Below are 25,901 nucleotides of genomic sequence, written 5' to 3' on the forward strand. Positions count from 1 at the left end.
CAGATGATCTGCGGATAATCCAAACCTTTATCATAAACATCATGACGCAATTTTGTCGTTAGTCTAGATTGAGTGATACTTTTCTGTCTTTCACTTTTCTTTTTCTAATAAGACGAGTGAGCAGTTGTATGCGCAAACTCATTGCATCCAATTACTTTATGCGCGTTTAACATGCGTTACGAGCTGAGAGGAAGGATGGCGATGACCCTGACCAGCACATTTAATCTCATCACAGGACTAGTTATTGTTTTCCAGTTACAAATAAGCTTCATGAAACTGAAATCCGTTTATGGTGAGTAAAGTATATGTTTTACATCTGCTAATAATGGTCGTAAGTTTGTGCATTACGCTTATGAAGTAGCTTTGTATTGTAAATGCAAGTATTTTATTTTTCGGTTTAACTCAGTACACTAAACTAGCTAACATAATACAAACTTAAAACTCAGCTTTAAAGTTTCCTCCTGTGTGGATCTGCAACATTTTGTTTTACTGAATAGTTTTTCTTGTAATTAATGCTATACATATTGTATTATTGGTTTGAAAGATACGCTTAGTTCTACACCAATGTCTAAGTGGTTGTATTGAATATGCTAAGTACAGAAAATGTAGCAGATCTCTCGACATTTTCTTTCTCAGTGTTCCCCCTTTGTTTTTGTGGATAAAAGTTGATCAAAAATGTAGGTCACATTACAATTACAGAATTTAAGTCATTTATGATGCTCTCTTTGGAGATACCAGGGGGGATACTTTGACATTTCAACGTCCTGTCTTTGGAGCCATTTTCAGTTTTACATATGTTATCTTTTTAGGTTTTTTCTCTGAAGCAGCTGAATGTTTTTACCCGGTTTCTGCCAGATCTTGTAGTTATTTTCTGACAAAACAACACTTAACCTTTCAATTGTTTATTGTCAGTTCAGAAGAAGAGGTGTTTTAAGCTGCAACAGCAATGAGTGAGCTGTATTGAAGTCTAACTTGTGTTGATCTACAGACAAATCTCAGTGGTAGTCCCCACAGTATTTAAACCATTTTTATTGCCAATCAAACTGCTCCTGATACGTCTACAGATTATGTATCAATACACATTGAGGGTCTGAGGCCCCTGCAGCCATAGGGCTACCATGTGACAGAAATATAGACACAACACCCACGGCCGCCCGGCCTCACATGCCTGGTCCTGGAGCTGCTGGTGTGAAGAATGTGAAGCATGCTTTCACCCTCCGCTGTGAAAAGAGAAATTGGGACGCTCTGTTGTCACTGGAAGGGGCAGAATGACGGGGTGACCACTGACCAGCAGGTTTGCCACATGGCACCCACCAAGGATTTGTTTATGTCCTGATGCAAGTGAAGAGATGCAGGAGTTTGTTTACTGAGATGCTCATAGAGGCGTTCTGCACATCCAACATTCCCTTAACACGCAGTTTCCCTTATTTATTTCCATCTATGGTAGTTAAAAAAAAGTCATTTCTCATCATTTTATACATTTACAGTATTTGGTTTTTCAGTTTTTTTACGGAGTGGGATATCTGTGCATCATTTTAAACAGACTTCCTACAAATGTAAAACTTTGCAACAGTGTGGCATGGCAGATTTGGTACCTTTAGATACAAAAAATCAACTGTAAAATGTATATGGGTAAATAAGATCTTCAACATGTGTCAATGGAAAGAAACTGAAGCAGCCTCAGTTTTGATTGTCGATTAAATCATTTTTTGGGGGAAATTAACTCATCTTCCCTGGTTTGATTCCTCAGGAGTCTACCGGGCTGACACACCGGGACTGTCCTCTCCAGAGGGAGCGTCATATGTTGTCACAGAACACAACAAGCCCACAGAGAGGAGTACCCGGGCCCCTGGCTGGGTTGCAGATAAGAGGGGCCACTACAGAGACAAGCATCAACCAGAGGAGTCAGATCCAGATCTGCTGATGGAGGAGGGACACGACAACTCCACACAGATTGTGGTAAAGATATCTAAAGAAAGGTTCAGCAGCTGAATATAAGTACAATTCCGAACTCGATAGCCTCACTTGCATTGAAGCTCCCCTTTGACAGCTCCTTGTTCAAACAACATGTAGGCTAGTTCCTTTATACTTATCTCGACATAGTACTTATTTAATGTTTGTTTTAAAGCATTTCAATCCCTGGATTTTTGGCAGGACATTGATCATGCCTACTACACATCCAAAGTGTACGGCTCCGGAGACGCAGCCGGTAGAGACCTGTGGGTGAACGTGGATGAGCTGGAAGAGGACGAGTGGAAGGTGTGCGGCCTCCTGTCCAGCACCCACAGACAGGCGGAGGTATGAAAGCAGACATTACGAAGGGGACAGCCAGGGATTAATGCAAATGAAACACTTATTGTTGAAGAAGTTTATCAGACGATACATTTTTTTATTCACTGATGTATTTATATTGATTCTAATTAATACAAAAAATACATATTTGAATGATTTTCAGACATTTACATTTTGTTTTGCTCATCATTTTATTTTTCTATACTACAACGAAAGCTGGATTCATTCTCACTTAGTAGCAGTGAAGCTACTTAAGTGTATTTTGACCTTCTTTGACACACAGTTAATAACAGTTTTTCTCTCTTCCGTTCCAGAGAGTGAATCTCTCTTTCGACTTCCCTTTCTACGGACACGTACTAAAGGAAATCACGGTGGCAACTGGAGGTGAGTCTTTAACTACACACGTCTTTTCTTTGGAAGCCGAGAGTTCGGAGTTATGAGGATCTTTATTTAAAGCTTCAACCTAAAATGTCATCCTAATTTGAGCTACAATTAGAACTACATTATATGAATTCAGAGATTTTCCACTAGACCAGAGCAAGCTAAGGATTTAATAATCAAGATCCAAACAGACAATCAAAGTTAACCTGGTACATGATATATTGCATTTATAGCAACAATTGAGATGAGCTGATTAAAGAAGGGTTTTTTTTAGCTTGAAAGTGCTCTAATTTCACTCTTTAAAAGCTGAACTAACCCTCTTGCTAACCTCTGCATGTGTTCCTCTCACAGGATTCATTTACACCGGAGATATAATCCACCGAATGCTCACAGCCACTCAGTACATCGCCCCGCTGATGGCCAATTTCGACCCGAGTCTGTCCAAAAACTCTACTGTGGTTTACTTTGATAACGGTAAGAGAGACATTTAAGTGTCATCAGTTGTACTTGTAGAGAATATTTGATCTGCAATGTATTCAAATGATTGTGTTGATGCACATTGACCGTGTAGGCACTGCGCTGGTGGTTCAGTGGAACCGGATCCACCTCCAGGACGACATCAGTCTGGGACCTTTCACCTTTCAGGCTGTTCTGCACAGCGACGGACGCATCGTGTTTGCATACAAAGAGGTGACATTTCTTCCCTTATCCCTGTTCTCCTGTTAATGCCAAACTTATTTATACAGTTTTCTTTTCAAAGATTCCTTTAGACATCAACGACATCAGCTCTGAGAATCATCCGGTGAAGGTGGGCTTGTCGGACGCTTTTGTGGTGCTTCATAAGATAGAGCAGATCCCCAGTGAGTGGCACATTTTGTTAAATTTCCTACCATATTTTATTCCAAACAACTCATTTAACAAATCTAAGGATCTCACTAGTTGTTAACCACATCATATCCTCTCTGACTTGCTGCAGATGTTCGTCGGAGAACCATTTATGAGTATCATAAAGTCGACATCCTCAAGTCCCACATCTCCAATTCTACAGCAGTGGAGATGATCGCTCTCCCTAGTAAGTAAATCCTTTTTACGGTGTACAAAGACATGTTTAATTAAAAAAATATGCACAGTTAGTGCACAGGTTCTGATGTTCTGTATTTTTAGATCATCAGTGACCTCCTCTATTTGTTTTAACCTTTGTTTACCAGTCAAATTGTAAAACTGGGATGATAATACAGTGGCAGCAGGACGGTCTGCATCTGCATTTGGTTTTAACTCACAGAAGCCGCTCTTCCTCCTCGCTCTTCCTCCTCGCCCTTCCTCCTCGCCCATCTCTGTTTTCTTTATTTTCAGCGTGTCTCCAGTTCTCCAGCTGTGGTCCATGTGTCACTTCTCAGATCGGCTTTAACTGCAGCTGGTGCAGTCGGATACAAAGGTAAACTGGAAATCACTGAGAGTAACATACCACCGACCAGCTGCGCGTTCCCACTAATTTCACCCCAAAAAAAGGTTAAAAAAAATACTGCTTCATATCAATCCTGTGCTGCTTTAGTGTGGACAGATAGCTGATGAAATGAGAACGGCATGAAATTAAAGGAACGTGAATAGATTTGAAGGAAACAGTATTGTACTGTTAAAGAAGATCACGTGATTCAGAAATCAACAGATAGAATCGGAGGATGAAACCCTCTTTATTAGTCACATACATGCACACAGCAGAGCACACACAGTCAAATTGGTCCTCTGCATTTAACCCATCCTAGTACTAGGAGCAGTGGGCAGCTATTGTGCAGCGCCCGGAGAGCAATGGGGAGGGGGGATTGGAAGTGTCCGGTGCCTTGCTCAAGGGCACCACAGCAGGGACTAGGAGGTGAACTGGGACCTCTCCAAGTAGCAGTCACAACAAACTGTATCTATCAATTTGTTTACTCAATTTGAATAGTGAAGTTACTGCTGTACATGTCCTCGTCTGTACTGGCAGCAAAGATCTCTTCATAAGTGATTTCCATTTACAGGATTCATTCAATTTAATTCCTTTTTGGTATACATTAAGTTTGCAAGACACCCGCTTGATCAGATTAACTCAGAAGCCTCACTTTTTTAGCGTGGGTGAATTCTTTCAAAATGAGGAATACAGATACATTGAAATAGAAATGGCAAAGGATCTCCTTGCAGCGTTTACAAACAGAGCAGCACAATTCCAGGAAACACTTTGCTTTTCAGCGAGGAGCAGGTGTGTGTACTGGGATAGACCTGAAAAAAATATGAACATACCCTTTAAATAGAAACCAGTTTGTCTGATCTTCATTGTTTCTCTGTTGCTTTGCTAACATGTTGACCTATTACAGGGGAGAGATGTTTAAACTAAAACAAAAGCTGTAAACAGAAATCTTCTGTGATTTCTTTCTCAGATGCTCCAGTGGCTTTGATCGTAACCGGCAGGACTGGGTCGACCTCGGCTGCCCAGAAGAGGTTCGGATTATTCTAGCGTTTTAGTAAACTACAGAAAGTATATTTCAGTTTGTCGGCACAACAACTGTTTACAGACGTTTGTTTTCCCAGAGAAGAGATCCCCGCTGTCTCCGGCTCACACACGTCACCAACACCTTATCTCGCCAACTCGCACATACGACCGCTCCTGTAACGACGACTACGATGCATCAGCGGACCTCCAGCATGACCTCATCCCCCCTCCGCAGGACGTCCCCCGCCACCCGCCCGTCAACACGCAGCAGCAAGAGCAGAGGGATAATATCCAGTGCACAGCCTCCAACCAGCAGACCTGCAGAAGGTCAGCTGACAACATGCTTTCAACCATCTGTAGTAAACAACTTGTGTGTGTCTTAGAAAGTCGTACCACTACTTTTAATTGTCCTTGTTTTGATAGCTTCACAAGATGAATTAGAGTTGTTAGTAACACGGGAGGGAATATTGCACAACGTTTTATGTTTACAGGCAGAGTTATTGCACATCAAAGGTATAACAATGACATGTAATGTAAAGTCATTTACAGCTGAGAGTGGGGGCCATCACCCTCTTTAATGAGTTAATCCTTGTTGTCTGTGCATGGTAACCCCGCACAGTGCATTGTGTAAAGGCTGACAGTGTGAGGGTCAAGTGGTCAGCTATTTCCCAGCCCTCTGTCACAGCGCCATGTTAAATACTGCATAGTGTCCTCAGCTGCTGGAGGATGACTCAATGTATGTGTGCGTCGGCGCTGCAGTCAGAGTATAGGATGGCTGCAACATCCCACTCAAACTAAAGCACTGAGATTTTAGTAGTCTTTTACTTTGGTCTTGATTTCTATTCCCCAAGTTGATCCCAAGAAATCTTTAAAAAACTAGAATATTCCTGGATGTTTGGAAAAGATTGACTCCAAAAGGAGAGTTTGGATTGGGTCAATTGAAGTGATAATTTGTGATGGGTTTGGGGGAACAACAACATTGGTTTGTACATGACCGACTGGCACTTTGATTTGAAATAGTGTATAATGTCGGTCTTTCTGTTCCTAGATGACACAAAGATCTCACTGCACATCAAGGCAGAACGTAAGTCATTCCCCTGCTCTGTGTCTGATTGGCATTTTGCTCATTCTTTTCCGCAGTTTTCAAGTCAAGTTTGAGTCAAAACATAAATATTTGCATTTGATCTGAAAGTTAAAGCCACGCCGTGTGAAATACTTATATGATTCCAGCGCTGAAATGTCTGCATGAGCTGTTTTTAAGACCAATTAGAGTCCTTGTTAAATTGGACGAGGAGATGCACATTGTCCACACAGAGTCTTTAATGTATAAACCCTCTCCGTACAGCACGACACAAGGAGCCCACTGTAGAGAGCGACGAGCAGCTGCAGACTGGTCTGCTGGCGGGCATCGTCATGGTGGTAGTGATTATGGGAGCTGCCGTCTTCATGTCTGTCTACATGTACACCCACCCAACCTGCAGCGCCAGCCTCTTCTTCATGGAGGTCAGTGACACCACAACCACAAAACTGAAGCTATGACACACTTCCTGCACACCTTGCTATGTGAGTTAGGTTGCAAAATATCCCTTTTATGAGTTTTATTAGAAAATGTAAAAGGCTCTCTTGGCCCAAACAGTAGTTATATTATTTATAATAGTGCAATATACTGTGAAAGATGTTTTAGGGAGGTTCAGCGGTACAGAAAAAAACCCTCACTCCAATACGGTTAAATACATAACTGTATAAAGTGCTCTGTCCTGGTCTGCAAAAGTTTTCTATATATTATATCCGCCTTTTTGCTCATTTTCTCTCCTTTATTCCCCCTCAGCGGCGACCGACCCGCTGGCCCATCATGAAGTTCAGGCGGGGGTCCGGTCGCCCCTCCTACGCTGAGGTGGAGGGTCCGGAAAAAGACAGCGCGGACGTCATCGACCCCAAACAGTCGTTTGTGATGTCTGACAGGAGAGAGAGCGAGCAGAAAGAAGGATTCATAGTTCCCGACCAGAGGGAGCGCTTCTTAGTGTCTGAGAGCTCCTGACCCAAAACTACGTATCCCAGAAGGCTTTGGGACAGAGCTGGATCACCATGTGAGGGAGACCTATTATTTTCCACTCAGCTGTTGCTCAAGTTTATTTTAAGGACACATTTGAGTGTTAAAAGAGCAAAACACCGAACCTCTATGAGGAAACAGTCACTACGGAGCAATTTATTCACATTTAGCTTCACATCTGATAAAACATGAGAGTATTTCAATTCATATAAACGTTATTTACTTTTCTCAGGTCACTCGTTCGTGTTTACTGCGCCGCTGGATGTTTGTTTTCAGACCATTTTTTTCTGAAAGACGGCTGTTATGTGTCCTTCCCACACCTTCTTCATAAGCAGGAATGTCATGTTCGGGTGTCACATCCTCATCTCAAAAATACAGGCTAAATTCCTCACCGTTACACCCACCTTCACCTGACGCACAGTGTCTGCCTGCTGTTTACCTCGGAGAGAAACACTCATACAGTAAGGCAACGTGTCTTTTTTAATGTTTACTTTATTATAACATAGACTGATTGGTTTCCTGTACATGTATGTACATACAACATCACAAATAGATATCTATATTTATTTTAGACATGATACAGTCTAGCAGCAACACTCGTTTAATCCCATGTATCTGTATATTTATGATATAACGGTAAAAGTGGTGTAAATGCAGGTTTTAGATGATCATTTCAGTCATTATACAATGTTTGTTTAGCTGTTCTCATCAGCAGATGGACTTCTACTGATGTTAAAATAAATCAAATCAAATATTTTCATTAAATCATGATTTCTTGTTCTCATGCTGTAATAAACTACTGTAATCATTTCAGCTTTATCCCACTTTATGGAAATCTAAGAGTCATAAAGTCAAATGTTGGGGAATTTCTACTGAGCTGAAGGGTCAACCCTCTTCTCATCACCAGATTAACTCCAACCGTTATACAGTACTGTATCTGCTGTACGTACGCCGTTTCAGTGACACAGTTTTAGTCTAAATCAAGGCACGGCTGTCCTGCAGGCTGCAGGGGAAGGCACTGCTGAGGTCTCGCTCGTAGAGTTAGTTTTCCTCTTTTTCCTCTGACAGAGAGATCGAACAAAAAGGCAGAAAATCAACTTACACATTCATTTCAATTTCAAAGAGATCTAAGGTTCATTAATTTAAAAAAGTTTCTTAAATATTCATGTTGAACACATTGTTGTCTTAACCTCATCTGTATCTCTTGATTATTTAAAAGGTGTTGTGTTGAAATAAACAATAGCAGTGTCGCTGTAGGCTGGTTATTTATGCATCTCTGGATCAACCTCAGGCGGTTCTTTTCATTTTCGTTCAAGTACGTCATATTATTTGTTTTTTGTCTCCAAAGATTCAATAATGAGACGACGGGGAAAAAAAATAAATCATACCGAACATTACATCGGAGTATATTCACAAGAGTTAGTTTGCAAACCAAAAAACTAAAATTGCATCATTTGAAAAACATGTGGTTTATCTGAAACATGTTTATCTGAAAACACACTTGAAGTTAAATACATTTGATCCCATTAGTGTAAAACATGTAAGCATGTTCATATTTTTACACCATCTACAAAAACATTATCTGAGTTTGTATTTATGGCATCAAACAGAGGAAGTAGGTTTGGTAGAATTAGGACCAGTTCTTACCTTTCACAGGGGGAGCAGGTAGTCTCCTCCTCAGCTGTCTCGATGAGTCCACAGTGACCGGCTGCAACACGTGTGACACAACAGGAGGTTTAATTCCTGTACGAGCTGTCTGACATGATGTTGTGGTAGTTAACGGGCCATAATAATAATTGAATATATAGGTACCATAAATGGAACGGTCCGGGTCTTGGTGAAGCGTGCCTGCTGTGTGTCCACATTCAGGCCTGCACTCTTCAGAGCAGCAATCCTGGCCGAGATGTCACAAATCTGAAGCAGGAACAACACAACATAACACTCAAACATGTTTAAGATCACACAGATGTTGTTACAGTTGTCTTTCCAATATGTAACCTTTGATTACAGCGCTCCCATGAGGCCAATCTGTGTTTCATAAACTTATCACACAGCTCCAGAGTGTTCTGTTTACTCAGCATCCACTCACCTGCAGCTCAGACTGTTGCACCTTAGCGGCTGCTGAGGCGACCTGCTCCTCCAGGAAGCTGAGCTCCAGGTCGGGCGTGTCGCTGCAGACGCCGCGGGCGCACTCCTCCAGGTCTCCAAGCTCCGCCTCCACACTGTACACCTCTCCAGCCGCCACGTACACCTGCAGGACGTCCACATCAACAGAAGAGTAACAAGTTGCAAAACTTGCTCATTTCAACATTTGCTATTATCTGAATTAAACCTGTGTGTAGATTGTGTTGTTCTAGGAAAGTGTAGCCCATGGCAAACTGTACTATGACAATTTTAATAAAAATATGTAAGTGCATGCTATACTATGACTTTGTAAGATGCATATTTAGATTATTTTTTTTTTAAACATGCTATGTAGCGGTTGATATTACGTTGTTTCTTCAATTATGACCAATTTGTTCATTTACACCACATAACACAGAGAAAACATATTGAAAGCTGATCTTACGTTCTCCTCCAGTCGGGAAAACTGTTGGTCCAGTTTCTTCGGGTCGGTGTCGGGGGGCAGCCAGGAGAAGGGTGATGGGCCGTCTCCTCCCTCCCCCCCTTGCAGCAGCAGCAGCTCTTCAGTGGCATTCAAAACCTTCAGCACCTCCGTGGTGATGCTGCGCAGAGACACCGCCGAGTACCTCTAACACACGGATAAAAACATTTGAATTTTACTTGTGTCAAACAACAAAAATACACTGGAATCAGAAACATGGTTGTTTCTTTTTCTTACTGTTTTGCTAATCATGGATAATATATGCAAATTATATGAAGCTGCATAAATACATGCTGCTATAGGGAATACTGTCTGAGGCAATGATGTGATTTATTTGTTTATCACATGAGAGAGTTTTAATAATAAAGTCATTCAAACTGTTGCTTTGAACAATGAAAAGGAGGAGGGCGTTTCTCATATCCACAGTGAATAGATGAATGGATCATTTCTAATTCACTCAGTCTGAAAAGCATAACAGCATATTGAAAAGTAGATGCATGCAGGTCAAACAGGAGAGCATCGACAGAACAACGACTGATGATAAAGTGAAAGTACAGGCAACCACTAGATCTCACCTGCTCCAGCAGAGTGGATATAAACTGAAGTGTTTTGTAAAGCTCCAGGTCGCTACCCTGCAGCACATAGAGAACCACAGAAGAAGAAAACACAGGACAGACAGGGAGAGAAAATCAGCATCAAGCAGAGATGTTAAAAGTTAGTTAGCAAAGGAGAAATTAGCTCAAATCCAGCTACGTAAAAGTTAGTTTCAGACCCGCCTCTCTAAAATGTAGACGTAAACATGTGCTGCAGGCTATGATATTCAAACCACACTAAAAACCAAATTGAGGAACATTTATGTTGTGAATGGTAGAAAATGATGCACTAAAACCCAACTAAACTAGCAGATGCTAATGGGCAAAGAGAGCAATGTATTGAAATGTATATAAAGATAGCTTGATATTTATTTTAGAAAAGGTATTGTTCTGCTTTGAGAGGCCGGGGAGAAGTAAGCAAAACCTCTGAGTGTGTTGAATCAAAAAGTAGAAACATTGCAACACAGATTCACTTAAATGTTATAATCATAACATGTTGTTAGTGGTGAACATAAAGTATTTTATAAACAGGTTTTAAAACAGGATCTGACTTGTGTTACTCTTGCATACGTGATATATCACTGTGCGGAGTGAGAATATAAAGATCTTACATTTTGAATCTCCTCAGGTGAAAGTAAACCGTCGTGAGGAGAAGGCGTGCTGCTCTGCTCCATGTCCTCCACGGTCTCTTTGGTTTCTCCCCGTCTCTCATCTGTTTCTTGACTTTCACGATCCCCCTGTGTCTCCATCTTTGTCGGGACGTTTCCTCTTCTTTCCTCTTGTTCCTTATCATCCTCTTCTATTCCCTCCCATGTCTGTTTGACCTCAGGTGTCTCTTCCATGGTTGCATTCATTTTTCCTACATCTGTGTCTTTTCCCTGCTGCTCATTCTCATTCCCGCCTGTAGCATCTCCACTCTCCTTTTTTCTGGAAATGTCTCCCCCAATTTGCACATCTCCTTTCACGTTGTCGCCTCGACTCTGCAACTCCTTCCCTGTCTCCTCTGACGCTTTTGTGCTTTGTGCATCGACAGCGTTGTCCTCGAATCCCCCAACTGTTGCACTCTCATCTGTATCCTCCGTTTCTATATCGCTCCTGTTCTCTGCAGCTTCGTCCTTTAATGTCCCGACCTGCATGTCTTCCAAAGTCATCGTCAACATGCTGCTGATGATCCTCTCAAATTCAGCGTCGTCCACATCGCTGTCGGATGCTGCGTCCTGACTCTCTTTGTTGATCTTTACCTCTTCCTGTTTCTCTTGTTCTTGCCGCTTTGCCTCTTTTTCATTCTCTTGTTGGACCTTTGCCGTGTTGAAGATTACATCCTCTGTTTTCTCAGCTTGTGTGACTGTTTCAAACTCCACCTCTTGTCTTCTCTCTTTGCCCTTTGCTTGTTTAACCTCTTCTTCACATATGTACCGCTTTACCACCTTTTCAGCCTTGTCTGGTACTCTCTCCTGCATGCGATCTTCCTTTACCTCTAACTCCGTTTGATCTTCATCACTGCTCTCCATCTTCCTATCCTCATTTTCATCCCTTAAATCAAACATGTCCACATCTAAATCTTCGAGAGACTCTCTCCTCTCCCCGATAATCTCTTCCCTCGCAATTCCTTCTTCATTTACTTCCTCCTCTTCGTTCTCTCCAACTCTATCCAGCTCATCCTCGGTGGAAGAGAACTGAGAAGCGCTCACCAGGCTGGCCAGGTCTCTGAGTTGAGTGACCTGGACGTCCTGTTCCTGCTGCATCTTCCACAACTTCTCCTCGTCTTTCGCTTCCTCCTCTTCTTCATCTCTTCCCACTCGGTCTAACTCGTCCTCTGTGGAAGAGAACATGGTTGTGTTTGCTTGGTTTACTAATCTGCACACTTTCACTGTCAGCTCCTCTTCCTCCTCATCCTCCTTCTTTTCTTCTTTTTCATCCATGACTCCAACTCGGTCCAGCTCGTCCTCGGTGGAGGAGAACTGGTTGGCCCGGACTTCTTTCTCCAGCTCACAGAGTTTTGAGTTCAGTCTCTCCGTCTTTTCCTCTTTCACATCTTCGTCCTCGTCTTCGTCACACTCCCTGTCACTCTGCCCAACTTTGTCTAAATCGTCATCAGTTGAAGAGAAGTACGTGCGTCTGGAGTGTGCGATGAGCCTGTACAATCTGCTTTCCATCTCTTCATCATCCGCTTCCTCGTCTTCCGCTGTTCTTCCTTCCTCAGGGTCGATATCCATCCTCCATAGACCCTCGTCTTCCTCATATCCGTCCTCACTTTCTCGTCTGTCTTCCTCCCTTTGTTCATCCTCGCTAGCGTCTCTCGCACCTCCACCCTCAGCTTCTTCTCCTTCAAATTCCACTTCTTCTTCTTCGCTGGAGGACTTCGAAAATTGCAGTTGTGACGTGAGGTCTTGCTGAGTCTGATCGGCTCCACTTCCTGTCATGTCACTCTCAAGGTCAACAGACTCAGGGGTCGAGGCTCCAGAGGGCAAAGTGTCCGGAATCGCAGTCTCATATGTTTGGTAATGGTCGTCTTCCTCGCTCTCATCCTCTGGCTGTAAGAGATAATAGATTAAGAATACATTTATACTTCCTGTGGTGAATGAAGGAATACCGTCTGTAATCATCACAACATTGGATCATTTCTGTACAATGAAGCCACTGTTGTTAAGACTTTAAATGTATTAACCTTGACTAGAAATGTGCTATAGATCCATGTTTATCAGTATCTTTACTTTAATTCAACTCTTTTCTGCCGGTAATTATTACAAGATCCTATCTCATTTCATCGGTTCCTAGTTTCTAGAAATTATATTTCCTACCCGCACAGAAGAAGACTTTTTACTCCTCCTTTTCTTCCGGGATCTCCTGAATTTCAAAACTTCTGGCTCTGCAGCCACCATGCTCTCCTCTTCCTCTCCATTTCCCTCCACGTTATAGTTCACGTCGATGACGCTCGTCCTCCTTGGCGATGCAGGTTTCCTGATCTCCGCGGGCACCTTCCTCTTAAAGAGCGCCAGCAGAGATTTGGGCTTCCTCTCGTCGTCCGAGTCAGAGAACAGGTCGTCTCTGCTTCCCGGCAGCTGGAAGGGGATCCCGTCCTGCAGGTTGAAGTTAGAGTCCGTCATCTTCCTGTGGATCTCCTGCAGGACGCCGCCCCAGGAGCTGTCGGGCTTGGGTTTCGTTTCGTTGTCGGAGCCCATTCCCTCGTAGGCGGACATGACTTCAGACTCCCTCTCCAGGGTGCTGAGGAACGGGCTCTTCCTCTTCGTCAGCAGGCTGGGGCGGGACAGCTGTGCGCTCTGCAGGGCGATCCAGTTCCCGTCTGGACTCTTCAGCACCGATGACACATCTAGGAATGTGAGCGCACACACATTATGCAGAAAAAACATTTTTGAAAGTAATTTATGTTAAATAACTAAATAACCTAATCAAAAAGGATGCATGGTGTGTTTCTCACCAGCGTTGTCCAGCCGGTCGACACTCTTCCAGGTCGACAGAGTGCCTCCGTCCTTCTTCAGCGACTGAGAGTTTTGTATTTGACCTGCAGGGTTATTGTCCAGCAGGGAGAAAGCAGAGTGTGACCTCTGAGAGGAGAGGGAGGAAAATAAAAGTTATTGTCTCACTGGAAGTGTGCAATAAGGTGAAGTTAATAGAGCCCGTTGACAATTTTAACCAGCAGATGTCACCACACAATGAGAACATTCTGTAGAATTGAAATCGTGTTCAGATAAACATACATCATTCTTTCTCACTTGAGATGTGTGACATTATTTTCAGTTTGTAAAAACTTGTGCATTGATGTGTTACTTATCAAATACTTTTGTGCTATATTAAACGGCTTACAATGAACCTTAAAATCAAACCTTCTGATAATCTTTAATAATAACTAAAATACAATTTCCCTTCTTCATTTACTGCACAGTAAAACTGAAGTGAGATGTTTTTACCCAGAGGCCTGATTGGTGTTTAATGGAGCTGCAGGCTTGATCACAGTCGGGCTGATGATGATGAGGGTGATGAAGGTCAGTGGTGTGTTCAATTGGCCAAACCTGGTCGTATTCTGCCCTCATCTCAGCCAAAGTGTTTCTCCTACTAATAATCTGAGAGACACGGGCACATGATAAGTACTGCAGATTTCTGAGTTCAAATGCAGACATCAAACATCAGCTGATTTTCTTTCAATATGTTCGTAGAAGCAAAACAGATGACTCACATTTGAGTATTACGCAATGGATTTTTAAACACAGTGAATCAACATACACTATAAACCTGGCAAAATCTGTTCCCTTTCTTACTTTCTGCACAATAGTTTTGGACAGTTCTTCAATGAGCTGTCCTCGGTGCTCCCGCAGGTACAGAGCCTCATTCTGCTTCTCCTGGTAAACAAACAAACACACAAACAAATTAGAAAGCTATTCACCACACACACACACATACACACCATAAGCTGATTACGCCTCTAAACGTACGCTCTAAATATACAGTACATATTTGCTGTACTCAGTTCAAAAGCTTTGGGATACTTTAACAGATTAGAGGGGAGCAAATCTCTCACACATACGGTAGTGTGTTAGAAAGTGGCTGCAGAAACAGAAATGTACTTTAACTTGCAGATAGTTATCGAGTTATAAAGATTTGTAGAAGTTGCTGACATGCTTTAGCAAAAATATCAGGAGATATTATGAACCACGGCAGCAAGACTTATTGCACTTTATAACGTTTTTTGTTGGCCTTACAATGGCCCAGAGGTTATTTTACACTGGAGTGTTAAACTGTCATTTGGATTGCAGCGTCATCCTGATTGTTTTCCATCATCTGATTTAAACTTTGATCCAAAAAAGCGAAAAAGCAGAGGTGTCAGATTAAGGAGGAACATGATCATAGGACTGCAGGGGATACTCATCAAAGTACATGGATCAAAAATAACATACTGCAGCATCTACAATACATTACTGGGTAAAAATAATACACACGATTATTATAGTACACAGTTTGGAAAAAATAGAAGCTAAACAAGTTTATGCAACACAAAGTGCAAGGCAGTGTGTTGATATGCAATCTAAGAACATCTCAGATTATTTATAATATGTGAACAACGTAAATAACCTGACTGGCAGTGTCGAACTCAGCCTTGGAAATGGCCTCGTCTATCGCCTCCTCTGCCACCCGCAAGGCCACAGTGAGGGTCTCTGCCATGCTGTGCTCTGAACACAAGAAACATTCATAATCATTCACTAATCTCAATATTCACTTTTTTGGTTGTTGTATCTGATATCAATGTAATAATAGTAATTGCATCATTTATTGCTTCTGTTTTGAAGTCGTTTGCTGCTAATCTGTTATCTTGATCACTTTCATGTGACTGAGGCTCTATGGACAGATACAGTACGTGACTATCAGGCCGCTCCAGCTTCTCATTCATGATTGCAGTCACTTATCCTTTTAGAGCAGTGAACTGGGAAAAGTATAACCACAGCAGGTCAGCAAACGAGAGAACAGAACAGATGGTCTAAAGATTACGAGAAAGGCCAAATCAAAATTCATCCCTCTACTGTTCCATCTGCTGTAAAGCCTTCAATTCATCGCAGCTGGAAACAAATATGAGTTTATGGACTCATGAGAGGATAACAATGATCCCAGAAAAACCTTGAACTGGATAATAATAATGCAGCAGAGGGTCAGTTGCAGCGACTCTAGTATGGAGTTGGAATTAAGCACTCACTGTTACGAGACTAAATTACCAACTGGGCATGTAGGGCAGCTGCCCCGAGCCCTAAAGATGACGCTCACCGCAATGATTTAACAGAAACTGACATGGAAAAGGTCATAACATGACCCCAGTATTCTGGGCTGACAAAATCCAGTTTTAACAAAACTGTTTAACATTTTGGGAAGCCCCCTTTCCCGCTTTTTTCTTGCAGAGAGTCACACGAGACGTTCAATTTACGTAAAGAAGAGGTAGCTAGTTGGCTTAGCTTCGCCTAGTCTGATAAGGCAAAACGGCCAGCCTGTCTTTGTTCAACGTAACGAAATTCATCAACAACCTCTGAAGCTCACTAGTTAAGATATACTTTATATTTTTAAATCTGTACAAAAACGTAATAAAAAAGGGCCTTTAAGCAGATTCCCTTTGTTCCAGTCTTCATGCTAAGCTAAGCTAACTACCTCCTAAGTAGCTTTATATGCACCGTACAGATTCATTTATTCATTCATCTTCTACTTTAATTCAGAAATTCTGTGAGATAGAGACTTTATTTACAATATTTGCCCTGATACATCATAATTACTATTATATCGAGATACTGCACCTCCAGTTTGTCTGTAGAAGGCTGAGTCGCTCCCACTGATGCTGCCTTCATTGCAGATACTCTCCTCGTAGCCGCTGCCCTCTGCACACACACACACACACACACACACACACACACACACACACACACACACACACACACACACACACACACACACACACACACACACACACACACACACACACACACACACACACACACACACACACACACACACACACACAGATGAATAAAACATAGAAAAAGAAAGCTTGATTTTGGTTGACTCTGAATGTAATATGTTTTTTCAATTAAATTCGTCCATTTCTTTTTTACTGTCTCTATTCTGGTTTGTTACATGTCATTATACTGCCATTATAAGTTTGTCACACCATGGATAGTTTCTCCTTCGTTAAACAATGCAGCCATTTGTGGTTATGCAAGTGCATTAGCGTGGCCTCACAAATGGTATTACCAGTGACCTGATCTGTGTGCCGGTTCAGAGGTCAAGTAGAGAACACAAGGTCACTTCCAATCATTTTAACGGGCAGAGAGAGGATTTGCACCAATCGATGTGAACTGTCGTTATTTATATATTTGTTTTTTAGAGCACTCGTCTCTTCATTGCTGAAAACTCTTCAGGCAAGCATGAGTTCACTGATCTGAGATATCCTGCAGACAAAATGACGTGTTTTATGGGCAGCAGCATGGAATGTGTTTCTGTGACCTCCGGTATAAATATATATGTGTGTGTGTGTGTGTGTGTGTGTGTGTGTGTGTGTGTGTGTGTGTGTGTGTGTGTGTGTGTGTGTGTGTGTGTGTGTGTGTGTGTGTGTGTGTGTGTGTGTGTGTGGACATCTGTGTTGCAACAGCTAATGAGTCTGGACACATTTGGCCGCAGCACAGGGGCAAGAAAAAGACTCATGAGCAGAAAAGGTCACGGTGAACCTAAAGGCACCATGAGACTCTCAGGAAGGTTTTATACTAAAGTGTTTTTATATCCCTGTAATACATTTATACGTATACTTTTACGCTAGACATAATGTGTTAATGTGATGTGCATCATACATTTATAAAAGGTCGTTGAGGATACAGTACAACATTTTAATTCTGACCAACGATCCCTCAATAAAATAAAAATGATCAACAAAAGCCTGGCATGTAATGTCAGCCTACAAAAAAATATGTTAAACCCAAATTGTGCCACAACGTCTGTAGTTTTTATATATGTTTAACATTACGGACATGAATTGTACCTAGAATACATAGCGCGCTGACGGTTTTCCTGTTGCTCCACACCACACATCTGGTTTTCGGTGAAATATTTTAAATGCATTCATATATACAGACATTTGCCCCTTTAGACTGATTTATATATGCTTTATTGACCCATTAACTTCCCATCTGCCATCATAAAATCAAAAGTTGTATTGGATTATAACCAAAAAAGCATTCCTATCAGCCTCAGTTGTGTTGTGCGTTCAGAGCCAATTAGCAAGTGTTAGCATGCTCACATGCTAAACTAAGATAGTTGACATGGTAAACCTTATATCTGCATGTTAAGCAATGTGAGCATGTTGGCATTCTGACATGAAAGTTTTGCTAAAGGCACTAATGTGTATAAGTACAACCATACAGATCCGTAAGCATGGCTGTAGAGCTTTCTTTATTGTTCTCAATGTCCATACTTCAATACTGCACGCAAAAAAAGCAACAAGTAACGTCTACTATGTCTGTTCTGTATGTGTCTTTTCCTCAGTGTCACTTTGTTGTTGTTGTCTCTGAGCTGCAACACAAATCTCACACAATGATGCTCTACCCACAGCTATTTTCCGAAATGTCAGCTCTATTAATTCTGATGCTTTTCATGCAAATCACATAGTTTTTATGCAAAGTAAGGTCAGCCTTCGATGAGTCAGACTATGCAGATGCACATTTGGCAGCTGGATGAAAACACTGCTTTGCGGGTCAGTCGTAAACAAATTAAATTGTATGATACAGTGTGCGTTTGAGAGCGCAGAATGAAAACAGTAAACCAGAATGAGACGCTGAGCGGTGGCCTGATGCCAGCCCACATCAGTCCTCCTCCCACGGGGGTCACAGCTCTGCATCCTCTGCAGTCGGCAACCTTTCCTCCACAATCACTCATAATTCTCTGAAATCCCTCGTCTGTTGCAGCAGATCAGAGACTCTGAAGCAATGGCCTGCAGATGCACTCCTCTGGCTGCACCACTCTCACCCGTCACGTTGGAGAATATGCTGCCTGGTGAACGGTCTTATTTAAGACACTGTGTAGTACTACCAGAGCATTTTCAGGCTTGGGTGAATCCAGCTTTGCCTCTCTGTTGGACTGATTTATTCATGTGCTTTGCTATTTTTGAGATATCTTTATATATTATACCATATTTACTTATTATTTCATACTGTACCATAGTGGCAGTATTATTATTTGTATAACCTCTACCAAAGAAATAGGAAGCCAACAAAATGTAAAAAAAGACTTGGAATCTGGCAGCAGAAATAATAATCTGCAGAAGTTATTCGAGATAAAAGCCAAGCAAGAGCTTAATCCTGTTGCTCTCTCTTCCCAATTTCCTGTTCTACACAGCTTTGAGATATCAAACACATGGATATATACACACACAAAATAAATCAGGCACATAGGTAAACACCTACTACCTTATAGAAACACACTATCACTTATCCTAGGGGTAGATTCTACAGTAATCTGTTTACAGCTTTCAATGTGGGATTACACCCGTAGAAAAGATCCAAAGGGGTCAAATTCAGGATATATGAAGCCTTTTAAAATGCGTCACATAAGACAAATTCACTCATATCATCAACGTTTTTATCCACAACACAAATAAACAGAGTGGTTTACCTGTTAGCTCTGAAAGCACGCTGTGCTCCGCCAGGTGTTTCCTGTAAAGAGTCTTCAGCACTTTGGCGCTGCCGAACCTCTTGAAGCGCGTCTTCACATTAGTGTAGAACCACTCCAGAGACTGTGTCTTCAACAGCCTGAGAGACACACAGCCAGACAGAGAGGTCAAATACAATCAATGTATGTAATTCTGATCCTTTCAAAAGATATTTAATACACCTTCTTACCTGTACAGCGGCCTCAGTGAATTAAACCACAGTGGTAGGTGTCAGAATATGTTGCTTTAGTGGTCATTTATATGTCTTTAAGTGTTAATTTATTATTAAGATGAAATGATATAAGTGTATGATTAGGAATGGCAGCTGTAGGGCGCTGCAGAGATATTCATGTCAGCACGTTTAATGAGTTACCATCTGTTCACTGTGCAGCTGTCTCAGTGTTTATGAGCTGACGGGAGTGTGGGGACAGTGAGTGTGTGGACTGTGAGTGTGTGAACAGTGAGTGTGTTGACAGGAAATATCCAGTTGTGAAACACCTTCAGATGACTCCTGCAGTCTGTGTTTGTGTCATCTCATTAAAACAGAACAGTTAAGTACAGAAAACTGACGTCTGACTTCCATGTCTCCTTACGAATCTGTCTTCTTCGTGAAGAGGACCGCTGAGATTCCCCATTGACATCAGGGGCGCAGAAAGACTACACATCTTCTGTCGGGAACTAAAAACTCACCTCTTTTGCTTGTACCTTGGCCATTAAGTTAAACATTTGTTTACAAAGCACTTAAACTGTTTAGCCTATTTGAAACTAATGCACCAGCACTCACAAGGGCTTATTTATATTTATCTGCACTCTTCTTATTTGTATCCTAATGGTTTACTGCACTTATTGTAAGTCACCTTGGATAAAAGTGTCAGCTAAATGTAGTGTAATTCTTTATAATTGATTTTGTCTCTTTACATTCTGGCTTGAAAAAATATAGAGTAAAACTTTCTCAATGTCCATGAAAATGTCTCTAAAGGTCTACAACACTACAAAGGTATTCAGTTTGACACAAACCAGAAAATGTCCATATTTAAAGAGCTTTTTCTGCATGAAGAACTCATATAACATGAATCAATTGTCATAATAATGTATTGATATTTTCCTGTCAATGATGTTACTATTGCATCTATGCACCGAGTACAAATATTGAGGGACCAGCTTTATCTTGCTCTCCATCTAAGTGAGTATCTTGTGAGTAATAAGTGCCAAATCCATCTCTCCAGCAGCAGAAAAAGACCTCAATAACCTTTGACGTCAGCATCACCCTCTCATCCTTAATCTAGTCTCATGTACGCACAAACCATCCGCACAAACACCAACACCTCTAACACCAGGACTAACAATAAAAACATTACAAATACTAACACTTACGCCACAGGGGCGACTGTGCTGTGGTCGTCTACCAATCAGAAGAAGATCAGTGGTTAAATCTCAGCCCCAGCCATTAAGTCGTCATGTCGAAGTGTCCTTGTGCAAGATACTTAACCCCAAGTTCCTCCTGATGGTATGGCCAACAGTGTGTGGGTGTGTGTGAATGTTAGTTTCCTCGAGCAGGTAGCCCCTTGTAAGACATCCTCTGGTGTGTGAATGCTGACTTGTAAAGGTAAAAGCACTTTGAGGGGTCCTAAAGACTGGAAAAGAGCTAAATAAATGCAGTCTATTTACCAACAATAACACAATCATCACTTGCACTACATTCTCTTTATACTAAGACACACACTACTAACTCTACTTCACCACCTGACCTACCTGCTCTTCTGGCAGGCGGAGCAGAGCCAGGTTTTGTCCCGCTTGCTGTAGACGCAGCAGGCCTTGCAGACGTTGAAGTGGCAGTCGTGGCACGGGCGCTTGGGGTTGAGAAGGAAGTTGAAGGGCGCGCAGCAGCGGATGCAGCAGCGCCGGTTGAAGCAACTCTGCCGTGACAGCAGGAGGCAGCGACTGCCCTCCTCATCCAGCTCCTGCTTCAGATCACTGCAGGGGGGAGGGGGGAGAGAGAGAGGACGGGGAGGGTGGAGGGTGGAGGGAGGATGATGGTGAAACCAGGAATGTGTGTGTGAGAGAGAGAGAGAGAGAGAGAGATACAGCGGAAAAGACTATTAAGTATTTAAATATGTGTGTGGCTGTGGATCCACTAAGCGGTTGACCAATCACAACAGAGCCGGCCAGCTAACCAATCAGAGCGGACTGGACTCTGGTTTCAGACAGAGGGTGAAAAGAGGTGCTGCAGCACAGACAGTATGAGAAAAATAAAGAGCTTTTTGAACATTAAAGCAAGGAGACATGTCCCAGTAGAGGCACAAAGTACAAATGTGAACCTCAAATGTTGGTTATTTGAGTTATTTTCTAATCATCATTACAAAGGAAAATGAAGATTGAAAAAGACATATAAGATAAATTCAGTGTTGTAAAAAAACATGAATATATAAAAGAAATGCAATAAAAATATGAACAAAGATCTGAATTAAATATACGTAACAGTTTTTAAAAGTCTCCACTTTTGTTGGTGGTTATATCTGCCTTATATTAACTTACATTATTCATTCCAAGGTGGCGAAACGCAGTCAGAGCTCTTATTAAAAGTCAAATTATTATCCATAAATGTCTTGTTTGAATATTTGAACAAAGCATTTCTCACTTCACATTCATTTAAATGTCACCTGCTGTGCTCATATAAAGGTTGAAGCGGGAGGACGTGCTGAATAATACATCAGTGTGTTCTCCTCTGCAGCAGCAGGAGCTTTTCTATGAATGTGGAGAACTATACACGTTTATTATTGTACAAGGAAAAAAGGCCACAAGGGCCATAAAGTGGCTGATCTGGAGCTTTTGTTCTTATTACAAATTAAAATACTTAAATGTCTTTTTTGTTTTATGTTTACTTCTATGTTGTTTGAGCTGCAGCATTTGAAATGTGTTAATTGGTAAATAACAGTTTTAGGAAAAGCTGTTAAATTTGCTGTAACATAAACTAGGCTATAAAAGTATGTAAGGCATTGCTACTTTAAATTCACTAACTTTGAGTACACTGGTATTTACTTTAGTTACTTAGTGACTACTCCTTCCACCACTGGATTTCTATGTTGATATTAAAAAAACAGTTTTTTCAGCAAAACTCACAAACCATATGCAAAATTAAATATTTCTTTGTGAATCATAATACTAGTTTTACATGCATGCAGCTTGGCAGAGAAATACAACTGCAAAGAATCGACAACCACACACACTCGAACAGTCGCTGTCAGACAGCTGCTTATAGTGACAGAATACAACATTACTGTAGGGAAACAAGATGGATGGAGGCAGAAGAAAGACAAATTGGATCTGGTGTAAGTAGCGCTGGAAGGAAAGTGTCACAGAAATCCATTATTTTCCCATCAGGACGGCAGGAGCACCAGCCACGACTGAATCATTTATAGGTGATTACTGCTGCAGACTGATGGAGACTGACAACACAAGGACAGCAGAAAAAGCCACTGTGGGTTTTAATTATTTTCAGTTTTAAATGATTATAATTGTGAATGTAAGGCCTCCAAGGAATTCCTCCTTTCCTTTTGCAGAGCTTCAATAGAGACGGTATTCAGTTCAAGGAAATTTGCTTCCTGATATGGATGTTTTAAAGTGACTAGCTGAGTGCTGTGTGGGAAAGAAGAAGCCTGATGAATAGATAGAGAATTGAAGTATAATCCAGTTACAAAAAAATGCTATAAATCAACTACTTCAAAAGTGGTTAAGTAAAAATGTCCCATAATGACAAAAAGGTGATTATGGAAATAGTTAAGAATGAGGATCTCACTAATTCTCATTAAGCGTTCGATCCGATTAACGTGCGTTTCTGTCAAAGTATTGTTTATGATTTGACAGAAATTAGTAACTTCCTAAAACCTTAGTCTACATCTTTTAATGTCTTTAAATGATTAGTCCCAAAAGACAAAAAAACCTAAACATGTTGTACAAGAAGACTTCAGCGAGACAAAAATTGACATTTGCTTAAAACACAATCTTAACAATTTATCAATGATAATCAAAATGGCTGGAGATGAATTGATTCACACTTCATGACATAGAAAGTATTGTGTTCTTCTTCTCATACATTATACAAACTAAAGAGTGGGTTTTGCAGGATTATATAACATTTGCACGAATTACAAGTTCCTTTTAAAATGTGAAATCAGGAACTCCATGAAACAAAGCAAAATGGAATCAAAAAATGTAAATAAAATCTTGCATTGCCAAACAATTGAATTCTGATTCAAATCCATTTTATTTTAAAACTGTACCACCCCAGATTAAATTAGTAGGTTGGATTAACTGAAAAGACTCTCTGCATATACTTGAGATTGGGTCCCAAGACTTTCACAAATGCTTCTTATCTTTCTTGAAGAGACCGTCTTATTTTCTTCATCTCTTCTATTCAGCACATCCCAAATTCAAAGTGTGTGATTCAGGGATGAAAGGAGTTTCCAAACTATAAATATTTGACAGTGACCCTCAGCTGCCCGGCTGCCCTCTCACTTCAGCAGCACACTCCATTAGTGACGGTATTAATAACTCAGGCCCAGGAGGGTAGCAGAGTAACGTGCAGAAATAAACATGAACAGAATAACATCCATTCACATGTGTAAACACAACTCAGCAGGACTGCAAGTGAAGCCAACAGAGGAAGATGCAACAACAACAGCAGTCATTTATCATCTCTTATACTCCCATCTGAATAATTTAGAGGATTGAAACACGCTGTAAATGTTGATCCGCTCACTCTGTACAGTTTATCTGAAAAGAAGCTGCGTCCTCACACAGCCTCGTCTAAAGCAGCTTTCTATCTTCGGGCGGAAAACGAGAACAAACAGGAGGGGCTCGAGCTGTCAGCTGCAATAATCCTCACAAAAACTCTGTTTCAAACCAATAAGATGAAGGGACGTCCACTTATGTGAGCTGCATTTATGTGAATGTGTTTATTTTTGCTTGTGTCTAAAGACTTCAACAGATGCTGTCACGTTGTGAGACTGTCATTTATTGTGATTGCTAATGGCAACCCATTATTTGATTGAGCTAATGAAAGGAATAGGTTTAAGAGGATAGTTAAGATTGTTTATTCCCCTGATTTGAGGCTGAAATTCATTTTGGCGAGACATTTGCTCTTATAATTTGTTTTATTGATTGGTTGTTTTGTTAATTGGCCCTATTTTATTTAGGCCAGATTGTAATCCTTCTAAAGTTGTTTTTATTCATATAGTTTTTTCTCTCTTTTGGAAATAAATGTAATTGAAATATTGTGTTGTATTTATTTATAGCAAAGTATATTCCATAAGCATCAAAAATGGAAATACTTAAATTAATAATAACAATTATCCATCCATCCATCCATCTTCTCCCGCTTTTCCGTCAGGGTCGCGGAGGTAACAGCTCCAGCAGAGAGCCCCAAACTTTCCTTTCCCTGGCCACATCAACCAGCTCTGACTGGGGGATTCCAAGGCGCTCCCAGGCCAGTGAAGAGATATAATCCCTCCACCTGGTCCTAGGTCTACCCCTCGGTCTCTTCCCAGCTGGACGTGCCTGGAACACCTCCCTAGGGAGGCGCCCAGGTGGCATCCTCACTAGGTGCCCGAACCACCTCAACTGGCTCCTTTCAACGCGAAGGAGCAGCGGTTCTACTCCGAGTCCCTCCCGGATGACTGAACTTCTCACCTTATCCCTAAGGGAGATGCCAGTCACCCTGCGGAGAAATCCCATTTCGGCCGCTTGTATCCGCGATCTCGTTCTTTCGGTCATGACCCATCCTTCATGACCATAGGTGAGGGTAGGAACGAAGATGGCCCGGTAGACAGAGAGCTTTGCCTTCTGGCTCAGCTCTCTTTTCGTCACAACGGTGCGGTAAAGCGACTGCAGTACCGCTCCCGCTGCTCCGATTCTCCGGCCCATCTCACGCTCCATTGTTCCCTCACTCGAGAACAACAATTATTATTTTTCATATATTTACTTTTATAATAATAATAATTTTAATTAGTAAATAAAATAATAATGATTTCATCCTGGTTTGTGGTTGGATGTGACATTCAGAAAGACTTTTGAAAAAGGGAAACTCTGCAATGGAAAGTGTCAATAAAAGCCATCAAAACAACAATGGGAATAACTCAATGAGCTTACTTCATTTGAGACTTCTCACCATATTAACCCATTAATATCTAGATCAATCCTCACAGAAGATGCTACCTTTTTGAAGTTTATATGGTTACGCTGTTGTCTCATCTCACAGTTTATTAAATATGAATACAATTTGCGTGTGCACTTAGTAGGTGTGATTATTCAAGTCATTAGGTTAAATA

The 25,901-nt window shown here is 41.4% G+C and overlaps 2 protein-coding genes across 3 annotated transcripts in view; one reads left to right on the forward strand and one right to left on the reverse strand.

Annotated features, from left to right (window-relative positions):
* Positions 1-8,317, forward strand: plxdc2a (plexin domain containing 2a). Its single transcript, XM_063886924.1, is given in 14 exon segments — positions 1-292; positions 1,751-1,959; positions 2,155-2,298; positions 2,607-2,676; positions 3,025-3,147; positions 3,245-3,363; positions 3,434-3,533; positions 3,650-3,745; positions 4,027-4,108; positions 5,085-5,225; positions 5,373-5,464; positions 6,186-6,241; positions 6,497-6,640; positions 6,966-8,317. Coding segments are annotated over 14 exon segments (1,707 nt in total). The 5' UTR covers positions 1-171; the 3' UTR covers positions 7,176-8,317.
* The window catches only part of myripa (myosin VIIA and Rab interacting protein a), a 22,406-nt gene continuing 3,947 nt past the window's right edge, over positions 7,443-25,901 (reverse strand). The window contains exons 3-17 of one of the 2 annotated variants that reach the window (XM_063886921.1): positions 21,328-21,549; positions 19,539-19,675; positions 16,676-16,756; positions 15,474-15,571; positions 14,663-14,743; positions 14,315-14,467; positions 13,825-13,951; positions 13,187-13,716; positions 10,997-12,919; positions 10,368-10,424; positions 9,757-9,939; positions 9,277-9,438; positions 9,000-9,101; positions 8,835-8,895; positions 7,443-8,248 (exon numbers count right to left, since the gene is read on the reverse strand). In XM_063886921.1, coding sequence (XP_063742991.1) covers positions 8,229-8,248; positions 8,835-8,895; positions 9,000-9,101; positions 9,277-9,438; positions 9,757-9,939; positions 10,368-10,424; positions 10,997-12,919; positions 13,187-13,716; positions 13,825-13,951; positions 14,315-14,467; positions 14,663-14,743; positions 15,474-15,571; positions 16,676-16,756; positions 19,539-19,675; positions 21,328-21,549 — 3,937 coding nt within the window. In that variant the 3' untranslated portion in view covers positions 7,443-8,228. The remainder of the gene's footprint in view (positions 8,249-8,834; positions 8,896-8,999; positions 9,102-9,276; positions 9,439-9,756; positions 9,940-10,367; positions 10,425-10,996; positions 12,920-13,186; positions 13,717-13,824; positions 13,952-14,314; positions 14,468-14,662; positions 14,744-15,473; positions 15,572-16,675; positions 16,757-19,538; positions 19,676-21,327; positions 21,550-25,901) is intronic. The other variant, XM_063886922.1, reaches the window with a different exon arrangement.

This window comes from Eleginops maclovinus, chromosome 6 (genome assembly GCF_036324505.1).
Source record: "Eleginops maclovinus isolate JMC-PN-2008 ecotype Puerto Natales chromosome 6, JC_Emac_rtc_rv5, whole genome shotgun sequence".
Classification (NCBI taxonomy): domain Eukaryota; kingdom Metazoa; phylum Chordata; class Actinopteri; order Perciformes; family Eleginopidae; genus Eleginops; species Eleginops maclovinus.